At 34.2% G+C, this 27,378-nt stretch overlaps 1 protein-coding gene and 1 long non-coding RNA gene across 3 annotated transcripts in view; both read right to left on the bottom strand.

Moving 5' to 3' along the window:
- Window positions 1-2,360: 2,360 nt before the first annotated feature.
- LOC134268239 (uncharacterized protein K02A2.6-like) lies at window positions 2,361-3,464 on the bottom strand. Its single transcript, XM_062750433.1, has one exon. The coding sequence runs from the start codon at window positions 3,462-3,464 to the stop codon at window positions 2,361-2,363; it is 1,104 nt and encodes a 367-aa protein (XP_062606417.1).
- A 1,459-nt stretch (window positions 3,465-4,923) lies between these two features.
- The window catches only part of LOC134268262 (uncharacterized), a 34,415-nt gene continuing 11,960 nt past the window's right edge, over window positions 4,924-27,378 (bottom strand). The window contains exons 2-3 of one of the 2 annotated variants that reach the window (XR_009992325.1): window positions 7,621-8,092; window positions 4,924-7,122 (exon numbers count right to left, since the gene is read on the bottom strand). This is a non-coding gene — a long non-coding RNA (uncharacterized LOC134268262). Of the gene's footprint in view, window positions 8,093-27,378 lie in introns of both variants that reach the window. The other variant, XR_009992324.1, reaches the window with a different exon arrangement.

Raw genomic sequence — 27,378 nt, 5'->3', positions numbered from 1 at the left:
TAGTTCCAAAACATGGGATAATTTGCATAACGGTTATGCATTTTGTTTGATGTCCCTGGCAAGTTCTCGTGATTCCTTATATTTCCATTTCATTGCAAACTAAAATTGTAGATTTAGACTTTAAAAACGTGGACATATATTTAAAATATACGAGGACTCCCACGCCAGTATCAATAACCCTCGCTCACTGGTGTCAAAAACAAAGGCAGCCGCACGAGATTTACATGCATATTTGGCCTCCTTAGAGTCAGACACAGAGACAGATGCGCACGAGATTTGCATGCATACTAGGCCTCCTTAGCTCCTGACCTATCGACCTGCCTAATTTACATTCCGGCAGAATTATCAGGAAATCAACTCCGCTAAATTTCAAAGGGTTATCATAGAAAAAAAATTTAGAAATGGAAATATTCTTGTTTAAAGTTCTCGTGACAGATGGATAGACTGGCTGACGAATAAGGTTTAATGTACCCTAAAAAATTAATACATGTTATTTGAACAGGATAAATTGAGAAATACGAATAATAAAAAAATAGAAAATATTAAAATATAAATCAAGTTTCCTTCATGAGATTTCCTAAAAGACTTATTAATACATATTATTCAAGTACATGCATTATATGAATGTTGGGGATTCAAGACGCGGAGACCCGTCCTTTCGATGAGGGCATATGCACAACTGTCTAGGTGGTGTCATAAAAGGATGAAATTCGCTTGATTCCACCTCTGATTTTTTCTTAAGGTCTGTCTTTGCGCTGCTAGTGATTTATATTGTTTAAACTGTCTTTTGGGCTGAAATATTGTTCATTTTCCGGTATTTCTGCGTATGGTCAAAGGCTGTCAGTACCACGTGCATCGTACATGTATAAATGTCCAGCCTTTCACTTTCACAGAGATTTAGCTATATTGTCAGGCAAGAGAGCTACAGTGCCACCCATTAAAAAAAGTGTATATTAATTGTGCACAAGCTTTATTCAATATCCGTGTTTTTCAACTGCTGCAATCTAAAAATATTACTTACCGTGTGTCTCTAGCACATTCCTTCAATTTTCTACAGCAAAACATTCCTTACAACCGTTTTTAATATCCCTCCTGAGCCTGAATTTGAGATATCGAAAATATCGTCTAATCATTCTTCCATTTTGGGTGGCAAAATAATTTGGTCCAACGAGCTTCTTGCAGATGTCAAGTACTAGTACTTGATAGAGTCTCTGGAACATTTTGAAATACATCTTTCGTGCAGTTGAGGTAAGAATTCGGAGAAATTAATCCAGAACCAAGCGCAATTTTTTGTACGCAATTAAGATATACTTTTTAATATGGGTGGCACTGTAGCTCTCTGGTGATCCATCCCAATTTTTTCAGACCAGCTAGAGAGCTACAGATCTGCAGCTAGCCGATTGTCACAAAGTAAATTTTACAAAATTTATTTGAAATGTAATAGAATTTCATTCATTCAGGAATGAATTTAATTCTCAACCCATGGAATTACCGTTTTACAGCATCGAATCGCAGAATGAGTTTGTAATTGAGATAAATTCTCTATCCGCAAAATCTTCAGTTAACCAACATCACAAGAGCGCTTTATTAAAAAATAAAATGCAGAATTTCAAGAAAACAATTGATACACAGCAAGAACATCTTCTTTCGCTAGAGTAAACTCTCAGCTGCGTGGAAAAATAATAAGGACGAGAAGGAGAGAAAGAAATTGCACGTTACAAACCTGGAAGACAAACTCACAGACGCGCGTACGAAAAACAAAGCCCTGGAAAAGAAAATTGGAAGAATGGACACAGAAATGTATGAACTGAGGTAAGCCCTGCAGTCCGTTTCAGATCGACTGGTAGCAAAGGAACGCCAGTTAAGTTTTATAAGGTCAGTGCCACCGGTTTTCTGGGTTCCAGTTCCAATACAGAAGAAAAGTGTTGGTACCAACACGGATACTTGTAGCGCCAGGGACGTCAGCAACGCATCCACACAAATGCCTGCTATGGAAACGCACCTGTCAGGTGAGGACAGGAAAAGCTTGGTACCTGTCGTGTTCACATGTAAGCAGCCATTTGTAAACCGGAAACAACCATATTTTATTATTAGAACCAAACATGATCATAAATCAGAACATAGAAATCCGGAATATAAAATGTCAGTTAGTAAATTATAGATACATGACATCCTCCCTTTTTTAAATCAATAATCACATCAATTATCAATTAATCAGTTTCAAAGCAATCATTAAACAGTCAATGAATATTGAAATCTGAAATCAAGAAAACTTAACTGAACTTTAAAGTTTACAAAATCTTTGAATGGTATTAAACTTATATACATGTACATGCATGATATTTTACATGAAACTACATTTAAACTGGTTGCATAACATATTCTGCAAATTTGGATGGAACATTCACAGGACGTCCTGATCTGGTTTTGACGGTTTCATCTGGAGATTGTTTTGCGCACTCGCGAGACTCTGAAGACGGCTTTAGCGGAACATGTTCTTCAGCACTACTCTCTGGAATCTGGAAATCGAAATCCTCACTGATTTCCTGTGTGGGTTTTACGGAATTTGTCTTTTTCAGCATACAGCGGTTTCGACGATACTTTTTCCCATCACACGATACGATAAAGGATTTTGGTAGTGGTATTTTGGATTCCACGGTCGCGTGTCTCCATGTTTTGCCATCTTGTAGCATAACGTTATCTCCTGTGTCCAAATTCGGAAGACTCTTAGTTCCTGTGCGATCATAAATTTTCTTGTACTGCAACTGTCTGGCTTCTAGTTTCTTCTGCATGTTGTTGTCCTTAGGACGAAGTAGATCTGCTGCAATAGGTAAGTTTGTTTTCAGACGACGTCCTAGAAACATCTGTGAGGGTGACTGTCCTAGTCCTTGGATTTCTGTGTTGCGATAATCCATCAACGCTTTGTAAGGGTCTGTGTTTTTCTTGAGAAGCCGCTTGACTGTCTGCACCATTCTCTCCGCCTGTCCATTAGATTTAGGATACAATGGACTAAATGTTGTGTGTGTAAATTCATACTCTTTGGTAAAATCTTTGAACTCCTTGCTCGCATACTGAGGACCATTGTCTGACACTAACTCATCAGGAATCCCGTACTTGGAATACATGCTTTTAAGCGAGTTGATGACTTGTAGTGATGAAAGGTCTTTTAAGATGATTATCTCTGGCCATTTCGAGTAATAATCTACAGTGAGTAGGTAATGGTTCTGCTTGTATACAAAAATGTCAGATGCTATCTTGGACCATGGACGATCTGGTAACTCTGTACACGTCATTGGTTCCTTTGGATTGGAATTCTGAACTTCAGCACAAATTATACACTGGGATATTTTATTCTCTATTTGCGCTGCCATGCCCGGCCAATACATAGACTCCCGTGCTCTACTCTTGCACTTCACGATACCAAGATGAGATTCATGAACCAAGTCTAACATTTTCTGCTGCATCGATTTTGGAATGATAAGTTTACTGCCTTTGAACAGTAGTCCATCCACATGTGATATTTCATTGAATTAATTACTTTCCAAAAAGGCATGTAATTCACAAGTACTTTTCAATTACATTCAATTACACTGATTCTAAATAAATTTGAAAAATCCTCCACTCCCCCATCATCTCATAAACATTACATAAGGAAGGTTAACTGATTTTTGGAGCAAATATTTTAATAGTAGAATTTCTTAAAGGTACTTGGACACAGCTTTGAAGTTAATATTGTCTGTTTTTTTTTTCTCTATAATACTACGAAGTATATATTTTAATAGCATTTCACACAAAAATTACTTAAAAATCTTTTCATTTTAAAGTTATTAAAACTTTAATTTTTTTGGCGGGTTTGATTGACACATCCTTACACTTTCACAAATTTTAATTTTACTCTTAATACTTAGGAAAAGTGGCAATCTTGTTGTGTATGAATGCCAAATATTGATACTATAATTCGAAAAATTCAGAGTAGACATGTTCGAAAGCAAAACAAACACACAATATATTCTCAGTCCGTGCAGTTGTGGTAAGCAGACTGTGACGATTCAGAACGCATCCGGAGAAATCTAAACATAAATAAAAACAGAGCTCGTGCCTTGTTTACAAAAACTGTGTACATAACACGAGTGTGATCGATTTGCACACACGACTTAGCTCGGAATGACGATACTTGTGAAGGTGTTTTGTTTTCTAACATTTCTATTCTGAATAAAATTATTTTTCTGGATTAAAGTTTTAATATTTCTCATTAATTCACAACAAGATTGCCACTTTTCTGAAGGATTAAGAATAAAGTTAAATATGTGAAAGTGCCAGGATGAGTCAATCAAACCCGCCAAAAAATTTGAAGTTTTAATAACTTTTAAATGAAATAAGATTTTTAATTAATTTTTGTGTTAAATGCTATTAGAATATATAATTCGTGATATTATGGAGAAAATATTAACTTCAAATCTGTGTCCAAGTACCTTTAAAAAGAATTTTAACATAGCCATATTTCCCTTTTAAAGTATATTGCTAATTAAATATTGTCCCATTTTATTTTCCTAAAAACTTTTAAATCAAATTGATCTTCGTAAAGTGAAGAAATAAAATTTATATTTTGATTTTTTAATTAATTAATCCATATCAAAATAAGTAGTCCAATGACTTCTAATCCCTTGTTTGCAATATCTTCAGCTTGTGTTAGAAGTTATTATCAGATGCTAATCGGTGCCCTGGGGTCATGTACATATTCCTTAATTATAGATATTTTTCACACATTTTGACCTTGTCTCTTGGTATTTTTATACACACACACACATACACACACCTTTGACTTTAAATTGTAGTTTGGCACAGAATAAGTCAAATACCAACATTTTGAGAATATCTTAATATGTTGTTGAAATGAGGAAGTTTTAATGCAAAAGGCATCAATTATACTTTCAACATGAATTTAATCGAATGTTTCATGATTCCAAATTTTTAACATATAAATTAAGGTAGAACCATGAGTAAACTTTCTACTAGTCAGTATCTATGTATTCCTGTCACAAATACTCCAGTGAACAGAATCTTCAGTATGGCAGGAAAATCTTCAAATCTAAAAGATGTAGGTTAGGAGACACAGTAATTGAAAATTGTATGAACATTTTAAAAATATTATTGTAAAAATATGCTGTAAAATAATCTGATATAAATGTAAAGGATTAGGAATGTACATGACTATTTCCTTTATAATTTATACGTGTTTTCTTGAATGTAATGTGTAATTTAATTAATTACATTTGCAAAGTAATTTTATTTTAATTAATTACATTTCAAAATCCATGTAATAGTAATGGTAATTTAATTGAAGGTTTTGGGAAAATAATTGTAATTTAATTAATTACTTTCCTATGTAATTGACCCATCCCTAATCTATAAATAGAAACAGGTGTTTTCTTTTTAAATACTTGAGTAGGTTGTGTCGTCGGTAAGGCATATGAATAAAATTACATTTTTACCTACTAATTTTAACTTGTCAAAATTTAAATATTATATGTACAAGTACACGAATAGCAGTTTTACTAACCGACACTCACATCTTTCAACAATTAACCAGTTTACTAGGTACTCATTGACAACACTATATGTAAATACCACACAAGTCGAATTTTATGTGAGATGCCAATTCTGTCATTCAATATTAAAAATAATAATTTAAGTGAGAAGTTTTAGTGATATGACAATAAATTTGGAAATAAATTTAAAGAATAGTCTGAATACCTTGCCACGCCTCTTTGTGTGGAAGAAATTAGTAATGTAAGTAGGCAATTCGCTAAAAATTCTTCTTATATGGTATATTTTATATATATATTAGTTTAAAAAATAAAACAAGAGGCCCATGGGCCACATCGCTCACCTGAGTAACTTAGGTGATGCAGATCTTTACCAGATTCCCCCTCTTGCTATACCTATCATGCCCAACAACCCCCTTCCCTTTTTTATTTTAAAACTTTAGAATCTACACTACCCAAGGATGCTTCCACATAAGTTTCTGCTTTCCTGGCCCAGTGGTTCTTGAGAAGAAGATTTTTTAAAGATTTGTTCTATATTTTTCTATGTAAAACTTGGAATTCCCTTTTGTGGCCCCGCCTACCCCCGGGGGTCATGATTTTAACAATTTAATATCTACACTACCAAAGGATGCTTCCATATAAGTTTCAGCTTTCCTGGTCCAGTGGTTCTTGAGAAGAAGATTTTTAAAGATTTGTTCTACATATATTTCTATGTAAAACTTGGATTCTCTATTGTGGCCCGCCCTACCCCCAGGGGTCATGATTTTAACAATTTAATATTTTCACTACCCAAGGAGGCTTCCACATAAGTTTCAGCTTTTCTGGCCAAGTGGTTCTTGAGAAGATTTTTAAAGATCTGTTCTATATATTTCTATGTAAAACTTGGATTCCCTATTGTGGCCCCACCCTACCCCCGGGGGTCATGCTTTTAACAATTTAATATCTACACTACCCAAGAATGCTCCCACATAAGTTTCTGCTTCCCTGGCCCAGTGGCTTCTAAGAAGAAGATTTTTAAAGATTTGTTCTATATATTTCTATGTAAAACTTGGATTCCCTATTGTGGCCCCGCCCTACCCCCAGGGGTCATGATTTTAACAATTTAATATCTACACTACCCAAGGATGCTTCCACATAAGTTTCAGCTTTCCTGGCCCAGTGGTTCTTGAGAAGAAGATTTTTAAAGATTTGTTCTATATTTTTCTATGTAAAACTTGGATTCCCTATTGTGGCCCCGTCCTACCCCCGGGGGTCATGATTTTAACAATTTAATATCTACACTACCCAAGGATGCTTCCAAATAAGTTTCAGCTTCCCTGGCCCAGTGGTTTCTAAGAAGAAGATTTTTTAAGATTTGTTCTATATATTTCTATGTAAAACTTGGATTCCCTATTGTGGCCCCGCCCTACCCCCGGGGGTCATGATTTTTACAATTTAATATCTACACTACCCAAGGATGCTTCCACATAAGTTTCAGCTTTCCTGGCCCAGTGGTTCTTGAGAAGAAGACTTTTAAAGATTTGTTCTATATATTTCTATGTAAAACTTGGATTCCCTATTGTGGCCCCACCCTACCCTAGGGGGTCATGATTTTGAAAATTTAATATCTACATTACCAAAGAATGCTTCCACGTAAGTTTCAGCTTTCCTGGCCCAGTGGTTCTTGAGAAGAAGATTTTTAAAGATTTGTTCTATATATTTCTATGTAAAACTTGGATTCCCTATTGTGGCCCCGCCCTACCCCCGGGGGTCATGATTTTAACAATTTAATATCTACACTACCGAAGGATGCTTCCACATAAGTTTCAGCTTTCCTGGCCCAGTGGTTCTTGAGAAGAAGCTTTTTAAAGATTTGTTCTATATATATTTCTATGTAAAATTCGGATTCTCTATTGTGGCCCCGCCCTACCCCCGGGGGTCATGATTTTAAAAATTTAATATCTACACTACCCAAGGATGCTCCCACATAAGTTTCAGCTTTCCTGGCCCAGTGGTTCTTGAGATGAAGATTTTTAAAGATTTGTTCTATATATTTCTATGCAAACTTGGATTCTCTATTGTGGCCCCGCCCTACCCCTGGGGGTCATGATTTTAACAATTTAATATCTACACTACCCAAAGATGCTTCCACATAAGTTTCAGCTTTCCTGGCCCAGTGGTTCTTGAGAAGGAGATTTTTTAGTGACCCCACCCTATTTTTGTCTTTTCTTGATTATCTCCCTTTGTAAGGGGACTTGGCCCTTCATTTTAACAATTTAAACCCCCCTTCACCCAAGGATGCTTTGTACCAAGTTTGGTAAATTGGCCCATTGGTTCTTGAGAAGAAGTCGAAAATGTGAAAAGTTTACAGACGGACAGACGACGGACAAAATGTGATCAGAAAAGCTCACTTGAGCCTTCGGCTCAGGTGAGCTAAATAAATAAGTTGTTCAAAAGCTGCACTTTGTTCTCAGATTGGCACAATTTTGTTCTCAGATTGGCACAATGGTATGGAACACCTGACTGTGTCTTTGCATTCTGGATGACAAGGTCCACAGTACAAATTCCTGAAAAAACATGGATATATCAATTCTGTACTGTATCTAAATCCAGCATTCTCTTTTTTTTTTAAACTAGATCTGTCCAAAAAGAACAAATAACCCCTTCTAAGGTGTTCCAAAGAAGTTGCCAAATCACTAATATATTGGGTACCTGTAAAGTGCGAAACGAAATAGAAATGAAACGAAACGAAACGAAACAAACTGAAACGAAACGAAATCTGCCGAAACGAAACGAAACCTACCGAAACGAAACGAAACCTACCGAAACGAAACGAAATCAAGACGAAACGAAATGAAATCAAAACGAAACCCGTCGAGACGAAATGAAACAAAACTTTCAGAATGTTTTTCAAATCAAGCTATATACATGTAGTTATATACGGTATAATGTGTAACTGCATATGGTCTATTTTTACTTCATATGAAATTTATATTACATATATTCCAAAGAAATATTCCAAAGAAGTAACAATTTCTTCATAATTAATCTAAACAAATACATGTTCTAACTATACTAACCACATGAATATAACAAGAGGCCCATGGGCCACATCGCTCACCTGAGCACTGTGGCTAATGGAGATGAATATGATTTGAACAAACTGGAATACTTGAGCCTGCATATGGCATGTCAAACGTTGCTATATTCGATAATCTTGTGATGTATATTCAAAATCTTGTGATGTATGTTTGAAATCTTGTGATGTATATTCAAAATCTTGTGTTGTATATGCAAAATCTTGTGATGTATGTTCTAAATCTTGTGATGTATATTCAAAATCTTGTGATGTATGTTCAATATCTTGTGATGTATGTTCGAAATCTTGTGATGTATATTCTATAATCTTGTGATGTATGTTCAATATCTTGTGATGTATATTCGAAATCTTGTGATGTATATTCTATAATCTTGTGATGTATATTCAATATCTTGTGATGTATATTCGAAATCTTGTGATGTAATTTCTATAATCTTGTGATATATGTTCAAAATCTTGTGATTTATATTCAATATCTGGTGATGTATATTCGAAATCTTTTGATGTATGTTCAATTATCTTGTGATGTTTGTTCGATAATCTTGTGATGTGTATTCGAAATCTTGTGATGTGTGTTCTACAATCTAGTGATGCGTGCAATAATATTGCATTATGGGTAATATGATGCAACAGTTTTATAAGAAAGTAAGGACAATTTTCATTGGTTAGAAATAACGAAAGTAGCTGGAGCGGCGATTGTTATCGTGATGCACACAACTTCGCAAGTATGATATTGGCGAATTCAACCTGAAGTCCAAATTATAACTAATACTATAGTAAGACAGTATTGTGAAAATGTATTGTTTTGGTACAGCATTACGAAGCACTAAGTCATAACGATTAAAGTGAAGAGACAAACGGAGGCAGCATCAAAATGGCTATCTGCTGGAGAATATTTATCTTAATTCAGGTCCTCATATTGATATTATAGGGATTAATTGTAAATTGATATCGATAGGATTTGTTTAAATCATAAACTCCTTTAAGTTTAATATTATCATCATTATGAGATTGAAATAGAGGTCAGATTTTGACCTTCTTGTACTTTGTCTAAAAAACACAATGCTTTATATAGATAAATTTATTTCCAAGATAGCTTAAAAGTAACACGAGTCGGGGTCAATTTTCGTCACATTGAAAACATGCAGAAAGACACTAGACAAACAGACAGACAGGACAAAATCAATATACCCCCAGGATCTTTCGATCCTGGGACATAAATATAAAGCTAGTCCAAAACCAAAAATATACATGTATGTCAAACTCGGCATCCAAAGCTGGTCTATAGATAGTTTTCAGTAGACCCATATTAACAAGACTTATTTCCCTTTGGACACCATCTTGGGGGTCAACCAGGTAATTTTCCCTCTTTGTCCTACCAAATATAAGAGGGTGTAGCAGAAACACTTGGGGAAAAATCATAAGGGAATAAACATTATGAAGTAAAGGATGCTCTAACAAATGTATTATTGATAGAAAAACAATGCTTCCCAGCCCACAATAGCCAGTATAACAAGAGGCCCATGGGCCACAACGCTCACCTGAGCCACCTTGGCCTAACTGTTTTTTAGAGGATTAAAAATGAAGCCCCTAATTTATTCCCAAAAAATACATTTATCTCATAGATTTGTGTCCGCTTTAGTACTATGTTAATGAAATCCACACAAGATGGGAATGTTTCATTTTCAAATGAACTATCTGTTTACTTAAGGAGCCGCTTTTAACATGCTAGGCCTATTCCTTAGATTGTCCAAGAGGTTTGATAAAATAATTTTATAATCTTATTCAATTTTTTTTTTTGCTTCCATCAATAAAAAAATGCAATTTTAAGATTGTGTTTAAAATTTTATTTTATTACAAAAATTATAACAAATCTTGTTCATAATTAGAGTCAAAATGTTATACATTAGTACAAATACAAAATTGGATTTTGATACATTCTGAGCATATAATATGAAATTTGACACTTGATGAAAATGAAGACATGTCTTACTAGTTACAAGTCAAGAGCTTGTATTCAGTATCAATTTTAAACAAGATTGAACATGAAAATGAATGTTTTATGAAAAATAAAACCTTGAGAAGAAGATTTTCCCTACATATTTCTATATAAAACTTTGCCCTTCCCCCGGGGGTCAGCATACAAATTTTAACAATCCAGTCATAATATACATATGTCTTAAATATGTTGTTTACATAAAAAAACATAATCATCACTCAATATAAATAACCTTTCCCAACGAAAACCGAAAAAGGGAAAGATTATCTGAGTGAATAATAAAGGAAAAATTTTTTTTTCAATCACAACTCAAAATTTCAAACCTCAGATTCATGCAATACTGTTGGATAATAAAGAGAACTATTTTCTCTATTGGAAAGAATTTTGTCATTCAAATGTAGTGAAAAATCATATTTGATAGTATTCTTCCTCAATATATTTCTTAAAAGAGGTAGGTTTACCTCCCTTTACGGGCTGGCCATTGACCCCCTCTTTCCATACTTACCTGTTAATGACACTTTTTAGGCTATGAAGTTCACATAATGGCAGTCACATTTTACTTCATAATCACAAAATTCCACATGATCCATGATAGAATGTACAGAACTTTTCAATAACTCCTTAGAATACTGAATCTGAGGTTTCCCAAATAATTATATCTGCTATGTTACTATAAGCATTGTAATTCAATTACACTGGTTATTTTCAAGAAACATGTTTTACCAAAAAAATTAACTGTACAAGAAAAGATGAAATTAAAGTAAAATGTCTTATATAGTTTATATTTCAGTTTTAGAATAAAAATAAAAAAATTGACTAGCATTATGGCATGTATAAACATTCAAACACATCTGAGCATAAGTTAAAAGTCCATAAATGAAGAGATATCCGTAATTATAAGTCACATTCTATAAAATGACATACAAACTATTTAAGCAGCTATATGTCTGACAAATGTCAAAATCACATGGCTATTAAGTGTCACAGCTGGCTTATAGCAATGTCAGAATCATGGCTATCTTTTAGTAGTGTCAGAATGACAGCTAATGGCACAGTCCAAATCACTACCATGAGTCAAAATGTGTGCAAATGTAAAGTCCAGTAAAAGTCTCCTAACTATACAATACAATTCATTATAGCATATTGATTAACACACATAAAAGATTGAATATATAAATTAAAGTATAAAAGTATGATATTTACACAAATGGAATTCATTTTGCAAGAAGTTGGAATGTTTTATAAATAATCCATATTTCTTATGAAAAGCAATAAACTCCTGACTACAAAAAATAAAATACAGCAATGTCAACTTTTATCCCACATAAAGAAACACTAACTTAAGTTCTAATTTGGTTACATCTTTTGAAAGACAACAAAATATCAGAATACCTCTCAATTAAAAAGAACTAGCTCTTCAGCAATACAAATAGTACCATTGGAAATATGCAGAAATAAGCTGAGAATTGAAACTAATTAACAAACATGCAAACTTATTTCCAACGTATGAACATGACCTTTTCTTCAAAAACAAACAAACAAAAAAAAAACCAGAAGTCTCTGACAATACTGAAGCTCTACATATAATAAAGGCTTTTTTGTAGATTATCAATGTAAAAAGTCATTTCAAACCACATTAAGGCAAAGGGGGAGTGAGCATTGTGGAAAATAAAATACCTAAGGAATTTCTGCCTTTAGTAGCCATGATATACAATTTCTCAAACTAAAAAAGTAATATTATTTAGAATTATGTATCTTAATAGCATAGTCTACTTGTTACCAAGTCTTATTGAAATGAATCAAACCTGTATAGGAGGAGTAGTGTTTTGAAAAAAATACAGATGTACAGACAACATTTATATGGACAGATTACGGACAGATATTACTAATGCATATGTTCTTCTGATTTCTTAACAATAGTTCTATAAATATACAATAAAAACTAGTGCAAAGGACAGTCAGGTTATAATAACTGAAATGTTCCATCTCAAATACATATGTATAATAATATTAAACATTTTGTAAAAAATATTTTAAATTTTCAAATGATTGGTGTATTGCAGCCATATCGGACTAATATAACGATGGGAAAACTATATACTTAAAAAGAACATTCAAGCTGCTAATTAAACTAGGCAAGGCATCTTTTTTAAAATAGCAATGCAGTGAAAATTTGTACAATATTGAAATGTCGTCAGGCGGATCAATGTGTTTTTATGCAAGTGATTGTGACATAGGTATATATAACCATAATTAAATCAAAGACGTATATAATATTACATCTTTTTCATTTCCGTAGTGATGTAAGTTATAGAAAAATACAGATGCTGCAAGTAAAGAACACAGTTTTAAAAAGAAAAACATGTCATCTTGCTAAAAGTCATGTAATTGGTTGAAGATGATATGAAACATAACAATCTTTGTACTGATTAAAAAACATTATCATGACTAGGACAAATAAAGTATCAAAATGTCATGGTCATGACAATTCTTAAAATGAAATTGGTACAGCATCAAGACTCAAACACATCTCTGGTCACAAGCTGTAAATTAGTTTGTATTAAATACATGAATATTAAAGCCTATGAAATTTCTCAATTTCAAAATGTCCAAACAATATTTTATAGAAATAAATGCTGGACAGAAATGTCTACGGATAGATAAACAAACAGACATGATGATACCAGTGCACACCCAAACAAGCAGGTGGACATGGTGATTCCAGTGTATACCCCAAACTTTGTGGGGTATGACTGGAACAAATGGGGTGAGGGAGGGGGCATCAATTTTGCATCTCCCTCTGCGGTGTTTATATTTAGGTGCCCCATCATATTTAATGCAAACTAGTCATTTCAAATGCACAAAACACTACTTTATGATCAGACCAATAGGCTTCAACCACATCTGTTACACATTGGGATATGTTTGTGAAAATCAAATCAAGTTTTGAACCTGAGTCATGAGTAGTCTTACTTACAATTTGTTTACAGTTAAAGCCTCTTTCCATAAATGATAGAAAGTCTGTATGTCCAGCAAATAAATCAAAATTAAAATCTCCTAAGAATACCAGGTCTTTTTGTTTATCAATCAAGGGCTTTATATGCACTTCAACATGTTGTTTAAAATTTTCCAAAGAACAAGATGGATATTTGTAAATAACTGACTTGTACCTCTCTATGTTGGTTTAATTGTATGTTTGCCTTAATGAACTCCATGGGACCACTGTTTTCCTTTGAGATGCAAGTTGTTTTGTAAATGTCTTTCACATACAGTGCTGTTCCATGATGTGGACGTCTATCAGAACTATCTAAAATCTCATGGTTAAATATTGCTGTGTATCCCTGAAGTTGATAATTTTCGACATCTGCACTAGTTAATCTTGTCTCTGAGAATCCAACTACATCTGATGCAAGAATGTTTGGCTCATACTGAATTTGTGGGAAATGTTTATGAAGAGATCTGCAGTTGTTAAAAGCAATCTTTAAACAATTCATGTCAACCTGGTATATTGGGACATAACAAAGTTGCAGTGGTTCCTCTTTTTTCATTCTTTCCATTTCATCTACAACTTGTTCATCCATAGCCAATGCCTGCTCATTGAAGTTTAGAATGTGCAAATGATCTACTGACCGTACCCGACTAAGTGCTACATAGTGGATGTGGGGAATTTTCCTCACTTTTGTTTGAGATAAATCAATTACAATTTCATCAACAGTGCAACCTTGGGCTTTGTGAATTGTTTTCCCTGCAGATGGCCGTAGTGGAAATTGAATTCTCTGGAAAGTATTGTAGTTCAAAAGAAAAGACCGTTGAACTTCAAAAATTGGTGTCCAGTTCTCAGAAATTCCATCATGATATAAATGTCTGTATTTCCTTCGAGTTGTTTTTCCAATTGCAGAGTCAAAAAATTTCACCCAAACAATGCTTGGTCTTGATATGCCTTCCATTTTCCTTTCAATCAATTGTACCTTACATGATGAACCATTTGTCAAACCATCAGAGACATCAATATTGACTGAGATATCATATATCATCCCAACCGCAAGAATCAGATTTTGCATTAAATTGGCAGTTTTGCTGACATCATCTGCTTTAAGAAGAGATCTAAGCAGTTTTTCCTTAACTTCTTTTGAATAATCTTTAATAACAGAATCCACTGAATTCACTGTGACCTTTTCTCCTTCAAGTTTTTCAATCAACTGATTGTTGTATGCATCTACTTTAGAATTTTGTGTAAAGAGATGGGGAGCATGATGTGGATAATTGTCACTCATTTCTGTTATCATGCATCTCTTTATTACATTCATATCTTCTGTTGTCATTGCATTGTAACGAAGGCGATTAAGAAGTTGAGCAAACTCAATATCATCTTTCTGGCGCATAATTTCATCCAACTCAAAAATAGAAAAATGCTCCTTCCAAAGATTGTTTGCAAGAGCTTGGGCATCATGATTTAAATCCTGAAAGATCCAACGGTCCATCACAGGCTTAAGTTGGAAAAAATCACCAACAGCAATGATACTTATACCACCAAAAGGTTTTTTGACGCCTGTGAGAAGTTGTAGACGGCTGTCAATCAGTGCTAATGATCTGTTCCCTACCATTGATATCTCATCAATAATGATTACTTTCAGGTTTTGGTACTTTGTACGAAAAGTGTTCAACTCATCACAGTGTAAGCTTTGTTGACTTTGATTAATTTTTTGATGAAAAGCAGATGCGATAGTTACACCTCCAATGTTGTATGCTGCCTTGCCCGTATAAGCACAAAGTAGTATTCTTATGTCATCTGGATTTTCACCTTCAGTGGAACACAGATATCTGTGCAGAGCTTGATAAAGTGCTCTTATCAAAACAGACTTGCCAACACCAGCACCCCCAGATAAAAAAGCATAAATAGGTTCTCCCTTTGTTTTGACCCATTGCAAGACATGATTGAAAAATTCCCTCTGCTTTATGTTCAGACTTCCTAAAAGTTTTAAGTATTCACTATCTGATAATCTTACAGAACTCTCTTCTGTTATTTGTCTTGTTGATGGAATGCCAATATCAGAACCTATATCATACTGTCTTTGTTCAAGTGGTCTCTCGGGATTAAATGGGACAAAGTTCTCAGATTCATGAGACCCTTCATTTTCATCCTCTGCTTCTGTTTGTTGAGCATTTGGTGCCAATTCATCATAAGCTTCTGAAAAATCCTCACTTGCCATTTGCAGAGCTGCATCAAGCTGATCAGCATTGTATTCATATTCCTTGACTTTGTGTGTGAGAAAGGACTTTCTTAGAGTAAATGACTTCTCAAATGTGTCAGTTCCAGATATTAAATCAACCGATTCATCTCTCCAAGGCAAAAATAACATAAGTTTTTCTCTGTAGTAGTTTTCTGTATCAGTTTTGATGTTAAACCGCACATATCTAATTACCCTTGGCACTTTACGTCGTCTAATTTTTATGCCGTTTCTCAAAGTAACAAGTGTATCACTTTCACTAAAGTCAACATCTGAATCATTATCTTCCTCATCATTTGACATATTGCTCTTATCATCATCATCATTCACTTCCTTTTCAATGACCTCCTTTTCATCATCTTTAGGGAATACAACATCTAGTTGTGATACATAATCAGCTAAACACCAATTTTCAAGCTGCTTTGGGCGTTTTGCATACCGCTTAATTGCATTGCTACATTCCACATCTGTAGAATTTGGTGTCAATTTTTCTAATTCAGCATCTGTTTTGATGAGAATTACTCGGTCATCTGATGGACTGGTGTTGATAAAAACAACATCTCTTGATGCTTTTGTCATTGGCATTTGTAACACTAAATATGCTGCTTCCTGTGCTCCAACTTCTACACTATTGAGAAAATGATTTCCAATATGACGCACCTGTCTTTTGATGTCAAGATTTCCTTCTCTAGCTTCTTTTGCTGCTCTGTTTAGTAAATCACTCATTCCTCTTTGAGATTTACTTATATAGGAAACAATATACATAGCACATGCATATGGGTCCAAAATATACTGTATATCAATGTTAGCTTTCCAAGCATCAAGAACAACACTGTTGTAAGAGTTGACCCTCATATCACATGGCTTTCTCTCTAGAAAAACCTTTGGACCTCTCAGTGAACTTCTAATGCATTTAATGTAATCTTCCTCAGATATCTTTAAAACAGTGCCTAGGAGTTCCCTGTAGGACAAATCGCATCCATTTCTCATATCATTTAGCTGTTTCTGAATCTCATCATACATTTTCCTGTATTTGTCAACCTCACATTCAAGTGGCTCCAAAATCAAAGTCTTTTCAAGAGGAGGAAGGGGAAATCCAAATCTACATACAGCTTTACCTCTCTTTTTACATGTTTGTGAATGTTTGTGTACTTGTAAGCCAGTCAAATCATCTTCTTCATTCTTTTCACATTTCAAGTAATTATCTACATAATTCACTATCTCCTGTTCAGTATTTTCATGATACTTTGGTGCATTTTCTATCCAAACAATCATATGAACATGTGGTGATCCTCTTTGCTGAAATTCAATTCTATAAAAGAAGTCTTTCACAACACCAATTGGATGGTGGTCACTTCTCAACACTGAATTCATGAACATACGGAACCTATGATCAAAGTATCTAGTGCATGTAATAGGATCCTTTTGTACTAGTTTTGACTTTTCAAACCACGTCATACTGTCAATTTCTTCATCAGTGTATTCCTTTCCATCATTTAACACTCCAAGTGCTCGAATGAGATCATTCCATCTTGTATCAGCTGCAGATAGGGACATAAACCATGTTGGTAAACCCAATTGTCTTATCATTGCAAATACATCCTTTTTTCTTGTTTCCAGATATGCAGGTGAATTTCGTAACTGTCTAAACACAAAAAAACCTTCATCATGTCTAACAAGGCTATTCACATGTTCAGGATTTTTAATTTCATTTGCAGTAAAGGATCTTCCTTTGGTTTTGCATTTCCTAAGAGCCAGGTTGCATTTATCTGTAACTTGTTTCATTTGTATTTTTTTCAGCTTAAAAAACAAATTTGGAACAGACTGTGCAGCACGTCTATCAACACTTCTCAATTCCCATTTAGCAATATCTGCATACGAGACACGAACTTGTCTTTCATCCTCCTGTAATCTTCCCTTTCCACAAAATATTGTAGGAAATGATAAATATTCTGCAGTCTGATCTTGATATAAACTAAGGGGACGTTGTCCTTCTCCTGGAGCAAAGGTGTATATCTGATTCATGTCTTGAGAAGCATCATCTAAAAGAGTATCACAATTACCATCTCTACCAACTCCATCTACTTCACAATACTCATCATCATCATCATCTTCATTTGTCTCAAGATTACCAGTACTTTGATCTCTTCTTGCTTGTGTTTGCACTAGTTCTTGAACAATTTCATTTGCAGAAGATGTGATTTCTTGAAACCAGCTATCATCAACATTGATGTTTGCATTCTTGTAAAAGTCACTGTTGTTCAAAAGCCAATGTAATGCAATCAGTACTTTTGTTGGTCGTACATTTTCATGATAATCACATTTTTGGTAAGACAACTTTTTCTTTAACTTCACAGGAATTGTGATATTTTCATCCATCTTTCTAGGCAAGCTATTTACAGTAGGCTGAATATCAACAGGAACATTCACAATATTTCCTTTGACAGAATATTGTCCACCTCTTGGCAACTCTCTAATTTGCATGAAGGGGATTCGAAGTGATATAAGTCTCTCTTCTAATGAAAACAAATCCAATTCTCTTGGTTTAGGAGGCCATGTCATACCATTGAGAACAGACAGCTTGGGGATTTTTCCTTCTCTCACTGAAGAGTAGCAAGTATTGCATATCCATTCTGCATTATCAACAGAAGTAATACAAGTAAGATATCTGCTTTTACTTGTGTCATCAAGTTTAGTGTTTTCCACTTTTAACACACTTTCTTTAAACCATGTTTGATGACAACATGAGCATATAAAAACTGGACCATGCTTAATCTGCTCATGGAAATTGTGAATGCAATCCTGTATGTTTATTCCAAACTGTCTTTGTCTATTTCTTTCATTTTCTCTATTGCAATATTCTTTATTCTTTCTTTTTTCTTGTTTCCTTTGTTTATTGTCCAACCTCTCATTTTGTCTGTGATAAAAGTCACTACGTTTAGCTTGCTTCTTTTGTCGTTCTTTTTGAAGAACAAGGGGATTTTCCCTACTCTTGCTTTTTGAAATTCTATTTTCTTCATTTTCTTTCTGTTTTACTTCAAAATTTAATCTTTTCAATTTTCTTGCAGACTTGTCATTTTCTCTTTCTTTCTCTTTCACTTCAGCATTTTGTCTTTTTAATTTTCTTGCAGTTTTATCCAGTTCTTTTTCACTTTCTCTTGATTCAACATTTTGTCGTTTTAGTTTTCTTGCAGTTTTATCCAGGTCTTTTTCTTTTTCCCTTACTTCATCATTCTGTCTTTTAATTTTCCTTGCAGTTGTTTCCCTTTTGTTCTCCTTGTGTTTAACATCATCATTTTGTCTTTTTAATTTTCTTGCAATTTTATCCAGGTCTTCTTTTTCCCTTACTTCAACATTTTGTCATTTTCTTGCAGTTTATCCAGTTCTTTCTCTTTTTTCCTTACTCCATCATTTTGTCTTTTAATTTTCCTTGCAGTTGTTTCCCTTTTGTTCTCCTTGTCTTTAACAGCATCATTTTGTCGTTTTAATTTTCTGGCAGATTTATCCAGTTCTTTCTCTTTTCCCCTTACTTCATCATTCTGTCTTTTAATTTTCCTTGCAGTTGTTTCCCTTTTGCTCTCTTTGTCTTTAACATCGATATCATAATTTTGTCATTTTAATTTTCTTGCAGCTTTATCCAGAACTCTCTCTTTATCTCTCACTTCAACGACTTATTTTCTTTGCGTTAGCATCTCTTTTTCTTTCTACGTTTGAATTGTTCATTTTGTCTCTTTTTCTTCATGTATTCTCTCATATAGGTTTTCTTGTAATGATCTTGTGATACAGAATTAGTCACTGATGTTAGCTTTTCATCCATTCTGTAAAACCTTTTCTGTAATGGATCATTTTCTGGAAAGTTATGGTACAATGTTGCAATTGAGATGGGTAAAATTTCAAACTGCACTGCAAGATCAATATGCATACTGTTATACATGCTGTACATATAAGACACTAGGTCATCAATACTCCTGTTGAGCACTAGTACAGATTTACCATCACAAGAAGACATGCCATCACTGTCATGAGAATGCGAGTCAAAGAAGTAATACTCACTGTCTGACACTTTATATACAGCAGAACAAATGGCTCCTATCATTATCAGTAAATATCTTGAAACTTGAAATGCCTCTTCTAAAGCCTGATGCAATGTTTTAACCTGACTATTTTGTTCATCCAAGATAACCAGTCCCCAAATGGTTTCAAATTTTTGAATAACATGATGATGTTCTCCCATTGATATGTTTATTGGCAATTCATCAAAATTTAAAAGTTTATTGAGAAACTCTCCCCTTTGTTGCAAACTTTTCACAGTCTTGACATAAATTTGGTCTCCTGACACTAAAGTTCTATCTATAAATTCTGATGTAAATGAAAATCCTTCATAACATTTTATCAGCATGGTAATAGCATTGCAAGTGCACTGACTACCTCTTGAGAATGATGAAAATCTAGTGTCCCCTTGATGGAATGTCCCAAATACTATTTTTCTAGTACATACCTGGTCATTTTCAGAAACACTGTGCAATGTTTTTTCTCTAGCTATCACACTAGTAGTCTGCAAAGATTCAGTGGTAAAGATTTTGTTCACTAAACTTTTTTCAGCAATTTCATTTTGCAAATTCATTTCATGAAGCAGTTCTTTTGCAAAGAGTTCACTCTGAGCATTTGTTTCAGAAATTTCATTCATTATATTTGTCTCACAAATTTCATTCAGCAGATTTGTTTCACATAGTTCATTTGCCAGATTCATTTCACAAAGTTCATTTGCCAGATTCATTTCACAAGTTTTTTGGTTTTCCTGTTTTTTTGTAACCTGAGGGCAGGCTCCTCAGGGTCAACATTGGTTTTACTGTTTTTCACGAGGCCAGTCTCCTCAGTCATTCTAATGTCATACATTGTTTTACTGTTTTTTAAGAGGCCAGTCTCCTCAGTCAAGTCCAGGTCAGACAGTGTTTTACTGTTTTTCATGAGGCCAGTCTCCTCAGTCATGTCAGTCTGTAACTCTTTCTTGGCAGTGCTCTTCCTCCAGTACTTCTTACGAGGCATCTACAAAACAACATCTTAGAGATTACATCAAACCAGAAGTCTCTGTCGAGACTGTAGCTCTACATGTTTGTACTTATAAAAATAAAAGAAGAGAAAAGTAGCAGTTTGAACTTAAAACTTTACAAAAGCAATAAATAAAAAAATACTGATACTTGATTAAGTCTCTTTTTTGTGACAAGATTGCAATAAGACTACAACTGAAGGAGTAGCTTTGATAATTTTTTTTACAGAATTATGTATCTTAGTGTAGTCTACTTATGTGCCAAGCTATAATAAAATCAGACCAAAACTGTAGGAGGAGTATCAGTTAATAAGTATTTCACAAAAATTTGTATTTTTAGTAACCCCGGCAACACCGTTCATAGAAATCAAAAACCAATACACAGAATTTATTGTCTAAGTGTAGTCTACTTGTGTGCTAAGTTATATTGTAAGGAGAGTAGCATTTTATAAATATTTCACAGAAAATTTTATTTTTAGTAACCAAGGCAATATCATTCATCAAAATTAAAAAATGGTACATAGAATTATGTATCTTAGTGTAGTCTACTTGTGAGCCAAGTTATACTGAAATCAGACCAAAACTGCAAGAGGAGTAGCATATTTTAAGTATTTCACAGAAATTTCTATTTATAGTAACCACAACAACATTGAAATCAAAATTGATATATAGAATTATGTATCTTAGTGTAGTCTACTTATGTGCTAAGTTATATTGAAATGACTTAATGAGACCAAAACTGTAGGAGGACTAGCATTTTGAAAAATTGTTTGCAGATAGACAGGTGGATGACGGACACATCACTACTGCATAAGCACTTCTGGTCTCTGACCAGTACAGCTAAAAAATCACAATTATATTTTCACACATCAGACAGAATGTATAAATCTATGACCTTGAACTTTGACCTTAAAATCAATAGGGGTCTTCCTTAGGCTAGAGGGAGTTATAATATAAAATTTCATATCAAAAGCTCAAAGGATTCTCAAGATAACGCACGAGAAAATATTGTTAAAACAGACAGAATTTATAGCCTTCACCTTTCCACCTCAAAACCAATTTAGAATTTATAGCCTTCACCTTTCCACCTCAAAACCAATTTAGTTCTTCTTTAGGCACAAAATTTTATTGGAAAAGCTCAAGAGGTTCTTGACAAATTGCGCAGAAACAAAATACAGACAGACAGAAATACGGACAGACAAACACACCCAAATTCATACCCCCCCTTTCAGTGATAGCTAGGACCACCGGAAAGTGGGGGAAAAAAATTTATATCCTTCCCCCATCATGAAAAAAATTCTTGAAATACCCGGTATTTTGGAACTTCCCAAAATGATACAAATTTTCAAATTTTAAATTATTATATCTAAAATACTATTAACCTGTTATTAAATGAACCTTTTTTATACTATTAAATGACTTGAAACAGGCTTAAATATGGTCAAAGTCATGAGGTAACCAAATATCATTGATAATCTCTGTATAAGTACAAAGTATAAATTTCAAGATTGCAAAGATTCTCCACTACAAAGTTCCACAAAGGATTTTTTTTGATAATTTTCTGCCAATGACCTTGAACTGATCAGAATGACCTTATGTCACAAACTGACATACTGGTTCGAGTATTCCAACCCAAATCTTTCAAGGCGGGAAGGTAGGTAGGGTTTTTTGGTATCCGACGCTGATTGTCACAAAACCCAGACTTAAAAATGTATTGCTGTTTTCATATCCAGTAACTACTCTGAATTATAAAGATTAAATATTTATTGCTCTAAAAAGGTTCATTATAAAAGCTTGTAAGAGATTAAGTCTTTAAAATGAGGCATTGTCTATTTCCCTTGCAGGCGTGGATCTCAATTTTTTTCAAAGGAGGGAGGAAGAATATTGTTAATGCGTATGTTTACATATAGTTAAACAACTGCATAGGAAACAGTGATGTAGTATAGTTTTTAATAGTGGGAGGGTGATCAACCTGGGAGAAAAATTTATGGATGAGGCCACGATTAAAATATTGTTTGTTTGGCATTGCCAACTCAGTCTTAATACGTTTGAGTCCGTAGGTAGGGAACATATTTTTTTTTTCAATTTTTGGAAATGTTGTTAGTATCCGTGCGTCATGGGTTTCTGGTTGTTTAACAACAAGTGCAGTCCGAATTGATTCCCATTTGTTATTTATTTTCAAACCCTATTAGTTTTAAACCTTTATTATATACATAGTATATGTATAAAAAAAAATCGTCAACATTGAATTGGCATAAACAAGTCGTTTTCATATGCACGAATATAAGCATGGCCGCTAAGATTCATCTAGCAAATCAGACAGGACATTGTATCTTGAGATTTTTATTTCAAACTGGTATAACTGATTCGTCAACTGCCATTTTAAAACACATTACCGCAGAGAGTCATGCCATCAACTTCTGTTATACCGAGTTGACATTACTGCTTTCAACAGCCATGCTTGGATTTCTGATACGCATATTCAACATCATATAGACGCTTTTTAATGTAATCTGTTCAATCAATCAAGCATTTACATGATTCTTTCCTATTTTGTATACTACTCAAACGTACCGACACCTAAATCCTGATAAATACAACCAAAAAAAAAATTTTTTGATCCGTATCAGTTGAAAAAAATTCTTCGGACCACACCGGTTTACTTGAGTCGGACGGCAACGCCAAACAAAGCTTATTTTATTTTTGGCCTGAATATCTGAAAGTTTTGAAAAGGAAAGGAAAATAAATCTATGAACCCATAAATCCTATATTGTAAAGGGGGGTCAGTTTTGTTTTCTTAACCTACTTTCTTCATATTACTACATTAGCAATTGGCAAGGGGAAAATCCACTACCGAGGGGTGATTTCACAAGCACTTGTTACTGTAATAAATTTTTGACCCATAGTATAATAAGAACACAAGGTATCTAACTCCAAATTACACAGAGTACCCCCTCCCTTAGAATTGCGCTCATTTACACCTTCAGAGGAAATGCACGGGTAAACTGTTTGTACCTATGTCCACTGCGATAATTTATCTACACAACCATATCCGACATGCTTGTCTTTATTTCTTTTTTTTATCTCCGTAATCAGCTTCAAAACTCTGCTCGCCGAGTGGAAAGTGAAACTCAACCTTAGAATGGGTTAAAATTTATTCCCGAAACAAGTGCCTGTGGGTGATTTGAATCAGAATGGATCAGTCATGTTACAGGAAAGAAACATTTATTTTTAAGCCTGTATACATGTTATTGTATCTGAACCTTATTTCTAAAAGGCACTAGACATAACAAACACTTGCATTTTTAACATTATTATCTTTATTAAATACAATGATGCTTTGAAGAAAATTTGAATAAGTAAAGACATCCTTCCTGATCCTTCTTCCTGTGTAAAGTGATGTACCTTCTGTACTTCCATAACAAATACTGTTGCATTGAAAAACATAAGTTACATTCCCCCTATATCATATATGCATTACACAGACAAAACACCGTAAGTTCAAAACACTTTAAAAGTAGGCTTAACTTGAACTAGAATGAGGAATGAATTAAATAGGCCTTCATCGCCATAATTAATATTGGTGACTCAAAACGTTTCCGGCAATATCTCAAGCAAATCATAAAAAACACACCTCACCCATAAAAACGCAGTACCAATTTTTCACCATAACTAACCGCGTATAGATCTATATTTACTTTCTAATTTACGTTGTCTGTTTAATGATTTTCTACAAACACGGGTAGTGTAGTTCTCTTTTGTAAATAAATACATCTCATTACCTTGATAGCGAGCACAGCGAGCGTCGTGAAGCGACGCTCGTCACTGCGAGCTCTTAAAGCAACGCCTGTGCGAAGAGAAAATTTGGACTACTGCACATTCATTCGATAGAATTTTTTGACGCCGTAATTTGGACCCACAATGCATCACTTGTTAAAGCTAAAAACGAGAATAGCAGCAAAAGTTCAACTAAAAGTAAACATGCCCTGATTTAATTGATAAATATTGAAGATAAATAGTAAACAAAACGTTCTTCATTTACTTTCGGCACTGTTCATGCTTCTTTTTGGAAATGTAACTTACATACGACGTCATGTGACGTCAGAGTCTAGATGCACCAAATATCACGTGCAGTTTGACGAGCCCGATCTAAATTATAACAAAATAAAATATAGATCTGCGCTCGCCATAACGGTCGCACCGTCAACATATTACAATTAATTTGAACCCGATTTCTACTTAAACTACCACGATATCCACAGTCTGTACCGACGGTACTTATTCTCGGCAATTTTCTTCCAATATGGCCGCAACAGAAAGCCTCGTTTTCACGGAAATCGGATATCGAACCCGATTGAAATATATAATTCTAAACAAAGAAAAAATACTTATATATCGATGTTAATCTTGTTTTTATTTTTATGATTTTATTATTTTCTTTTCATAACAGTAATTAAAGTCCCAGTAATATTTAGTGGAATATTTTAATTATTGAAAATTATTTAATTATTTTCCCTACACTTTGACCCCTTTCAATGTCAAGGCCCCTCCCAACCTCTGGGTGTTATGATTTGAACAAATTTGAATCTACACTATCTAAGAATGCATCCACATAAGTTTCAGCTTTTCTGACTCAGTAATTCTTGAGAAGAAGATTTTAAAAGTTTTTACCTATATATTTCTATGTAAAATTTTGATTCCCTTATTGTGGCCCCATCCTACTCCCGGGCTCATGATTTGACGAAATTAAAATTTAGACTTTAAAAAAAAAAGTTTCACATAAGTTTTGTCCTTTCTGGACCAGTGGTTCTTAAGGACAAAGATTTTCCCTATGTATTCCTATGTTATACTTTGACCCCCATCATGGCCCCGCCCTACCCCTGGGGGTCATGATTTGAACAAACTTGAATCTACACTACCTAAGGATGCTTTCACATGAGTTTCATCTTTCCTGGCCCATTGGTTCTGAAGAAGAAGATTTTTAAAAGATACCATTAATTTTTCATTAATTCATAATTATCTCCCCTTTGAAGAGGGCTTGGCCCTTCATTTGAACAAACTTGAATCCCCTTCACCCAAGGATACTTTGTGGCAAGTTTGGTTGGAATTGGCCCAGTGGTTTTAGAAAAGAAGTCGAAAGTGTGAAAAGTTTACAGACAGACGGACAGACAGACAGACGGACGCCGGACAAAATGTGATCAGAAAAGCTCACTTGAGCTTTCAGCTCAGGTGAGCTAAAAACAAGAGGCCCATGGGCCACATCGCTCACCTGAGCACTGTGGCTACGAAAAAGTAGAAATTGGTTTATTATTGAAATGTTTAAATCAAAAAGTAGTCCCATGACCAATCATGGCTTTGCTATTCTTGAGAAGATGATTTTCAAAGAATTTTCCTATATATTTCTATGTAAAACTTTGGTCCGCCATTGTAGCCCTACCCCTGGGGGTCATGATTTGAACAAACTTGAATCTACACTACCTGAGGATACTTCCAGATAAATATGATCAATTATGCCTTTGTCATTCTTTATAAGAAGATCTTTAAGGAATTTTCCTACATATTTCTATGTAAAACTTTGGTCGGCCATTTTGGCCCCGCCCTACCCCCGGGGTCATGATTTGAACAAACTTGAATCTACACTACCTGAGGATGCTTCCATATGAATATGATCAATTATGGTTTGCTGTTCTTGAGAAGAAGATTCTTAAAGAATTTTCCTATATATTTCAATGTAAAACTTTGGTCTGCCATTGTGGCCCCGTCCTACCCCCAGGGGTCATAATTTGAAAAAATTGAATCTACACTACCTGAGGATGCTTCCACATGAGTTTCATCTTTCCTGGCCCAGTGGTTCTGGAGAAGGATTTTTAAAAGATACCATTAATTTTTCATTAATTCATAATTATCTCCCCTTGGAAGAGGGCTTGGCCCTTTATTTGAAGAAACTTGAATCCCCTTCACCAAAGAATGCTTTGTGGCAAGTTTGGTTAAAATTGGCCCAGTGGTTCTTGAGAAGAAGTCGAAAATGTGAAAAGTTTACAGACAGATGGATGGACAGACGGACTACAGACAAATTGTGATCAGAAAAGCTCACTTGAGCTTTCAGCTCAGGTGAGCTAAAAAAACTTTACACTCTATACACGTTTTGGACTCATATAAACTTGGAAAAATTATTCGAATGTGTTAATAGAATGCAACAAAGAGGATGATTACTGAGTTTGGATTTCATCTTCCAATCTTGTGAAATTTATTATAAGACAGAAAGAATCTGTGTGAAACATAATATTAATGTTTCTTTATTGCAACAACTGTATTTGAAGTGTATATAATAATATATTTGTACACATCATGTATTGATCAATTATCGATAATTAAGGTAGTCCGATCCTCAGGTTTATAATATTAGAACTTAAGTAATCAAAACTACTCATAAAAGTATCCCTAAATCCACAAAGTTATGTAATTTCATCCACAATATT

This window comes from Saccostrea cucullata, unplaced genomic scaffold, assembly GCF_032062105.1.
Source record: "Saccostrea cucullata isolate Sc308-1 unplaced genomic scaffold, CSIRO_AGI_Scuc_v1 ctg5269, whole genome shotgun sequence".
NCBI lineage: Eukaryota > Metazoa > Mollusca > Bivalvia > Ostreida > Ostreidae > Saccostrea > Saccostrea cuccullata.
This window is presented reverse-complemented; position numbering and strand designations above follow the sequence as displayed.

Excerpts from the sequence above, each read along its gene's own strand:
- LOC134268239 (XM_062750433.1), bottom strand. The coding sequence starts at position 3,464 with ATGCAGCAGAAAATGTTAGACTTGGTTCATGAATCTCATCTTGGTATC.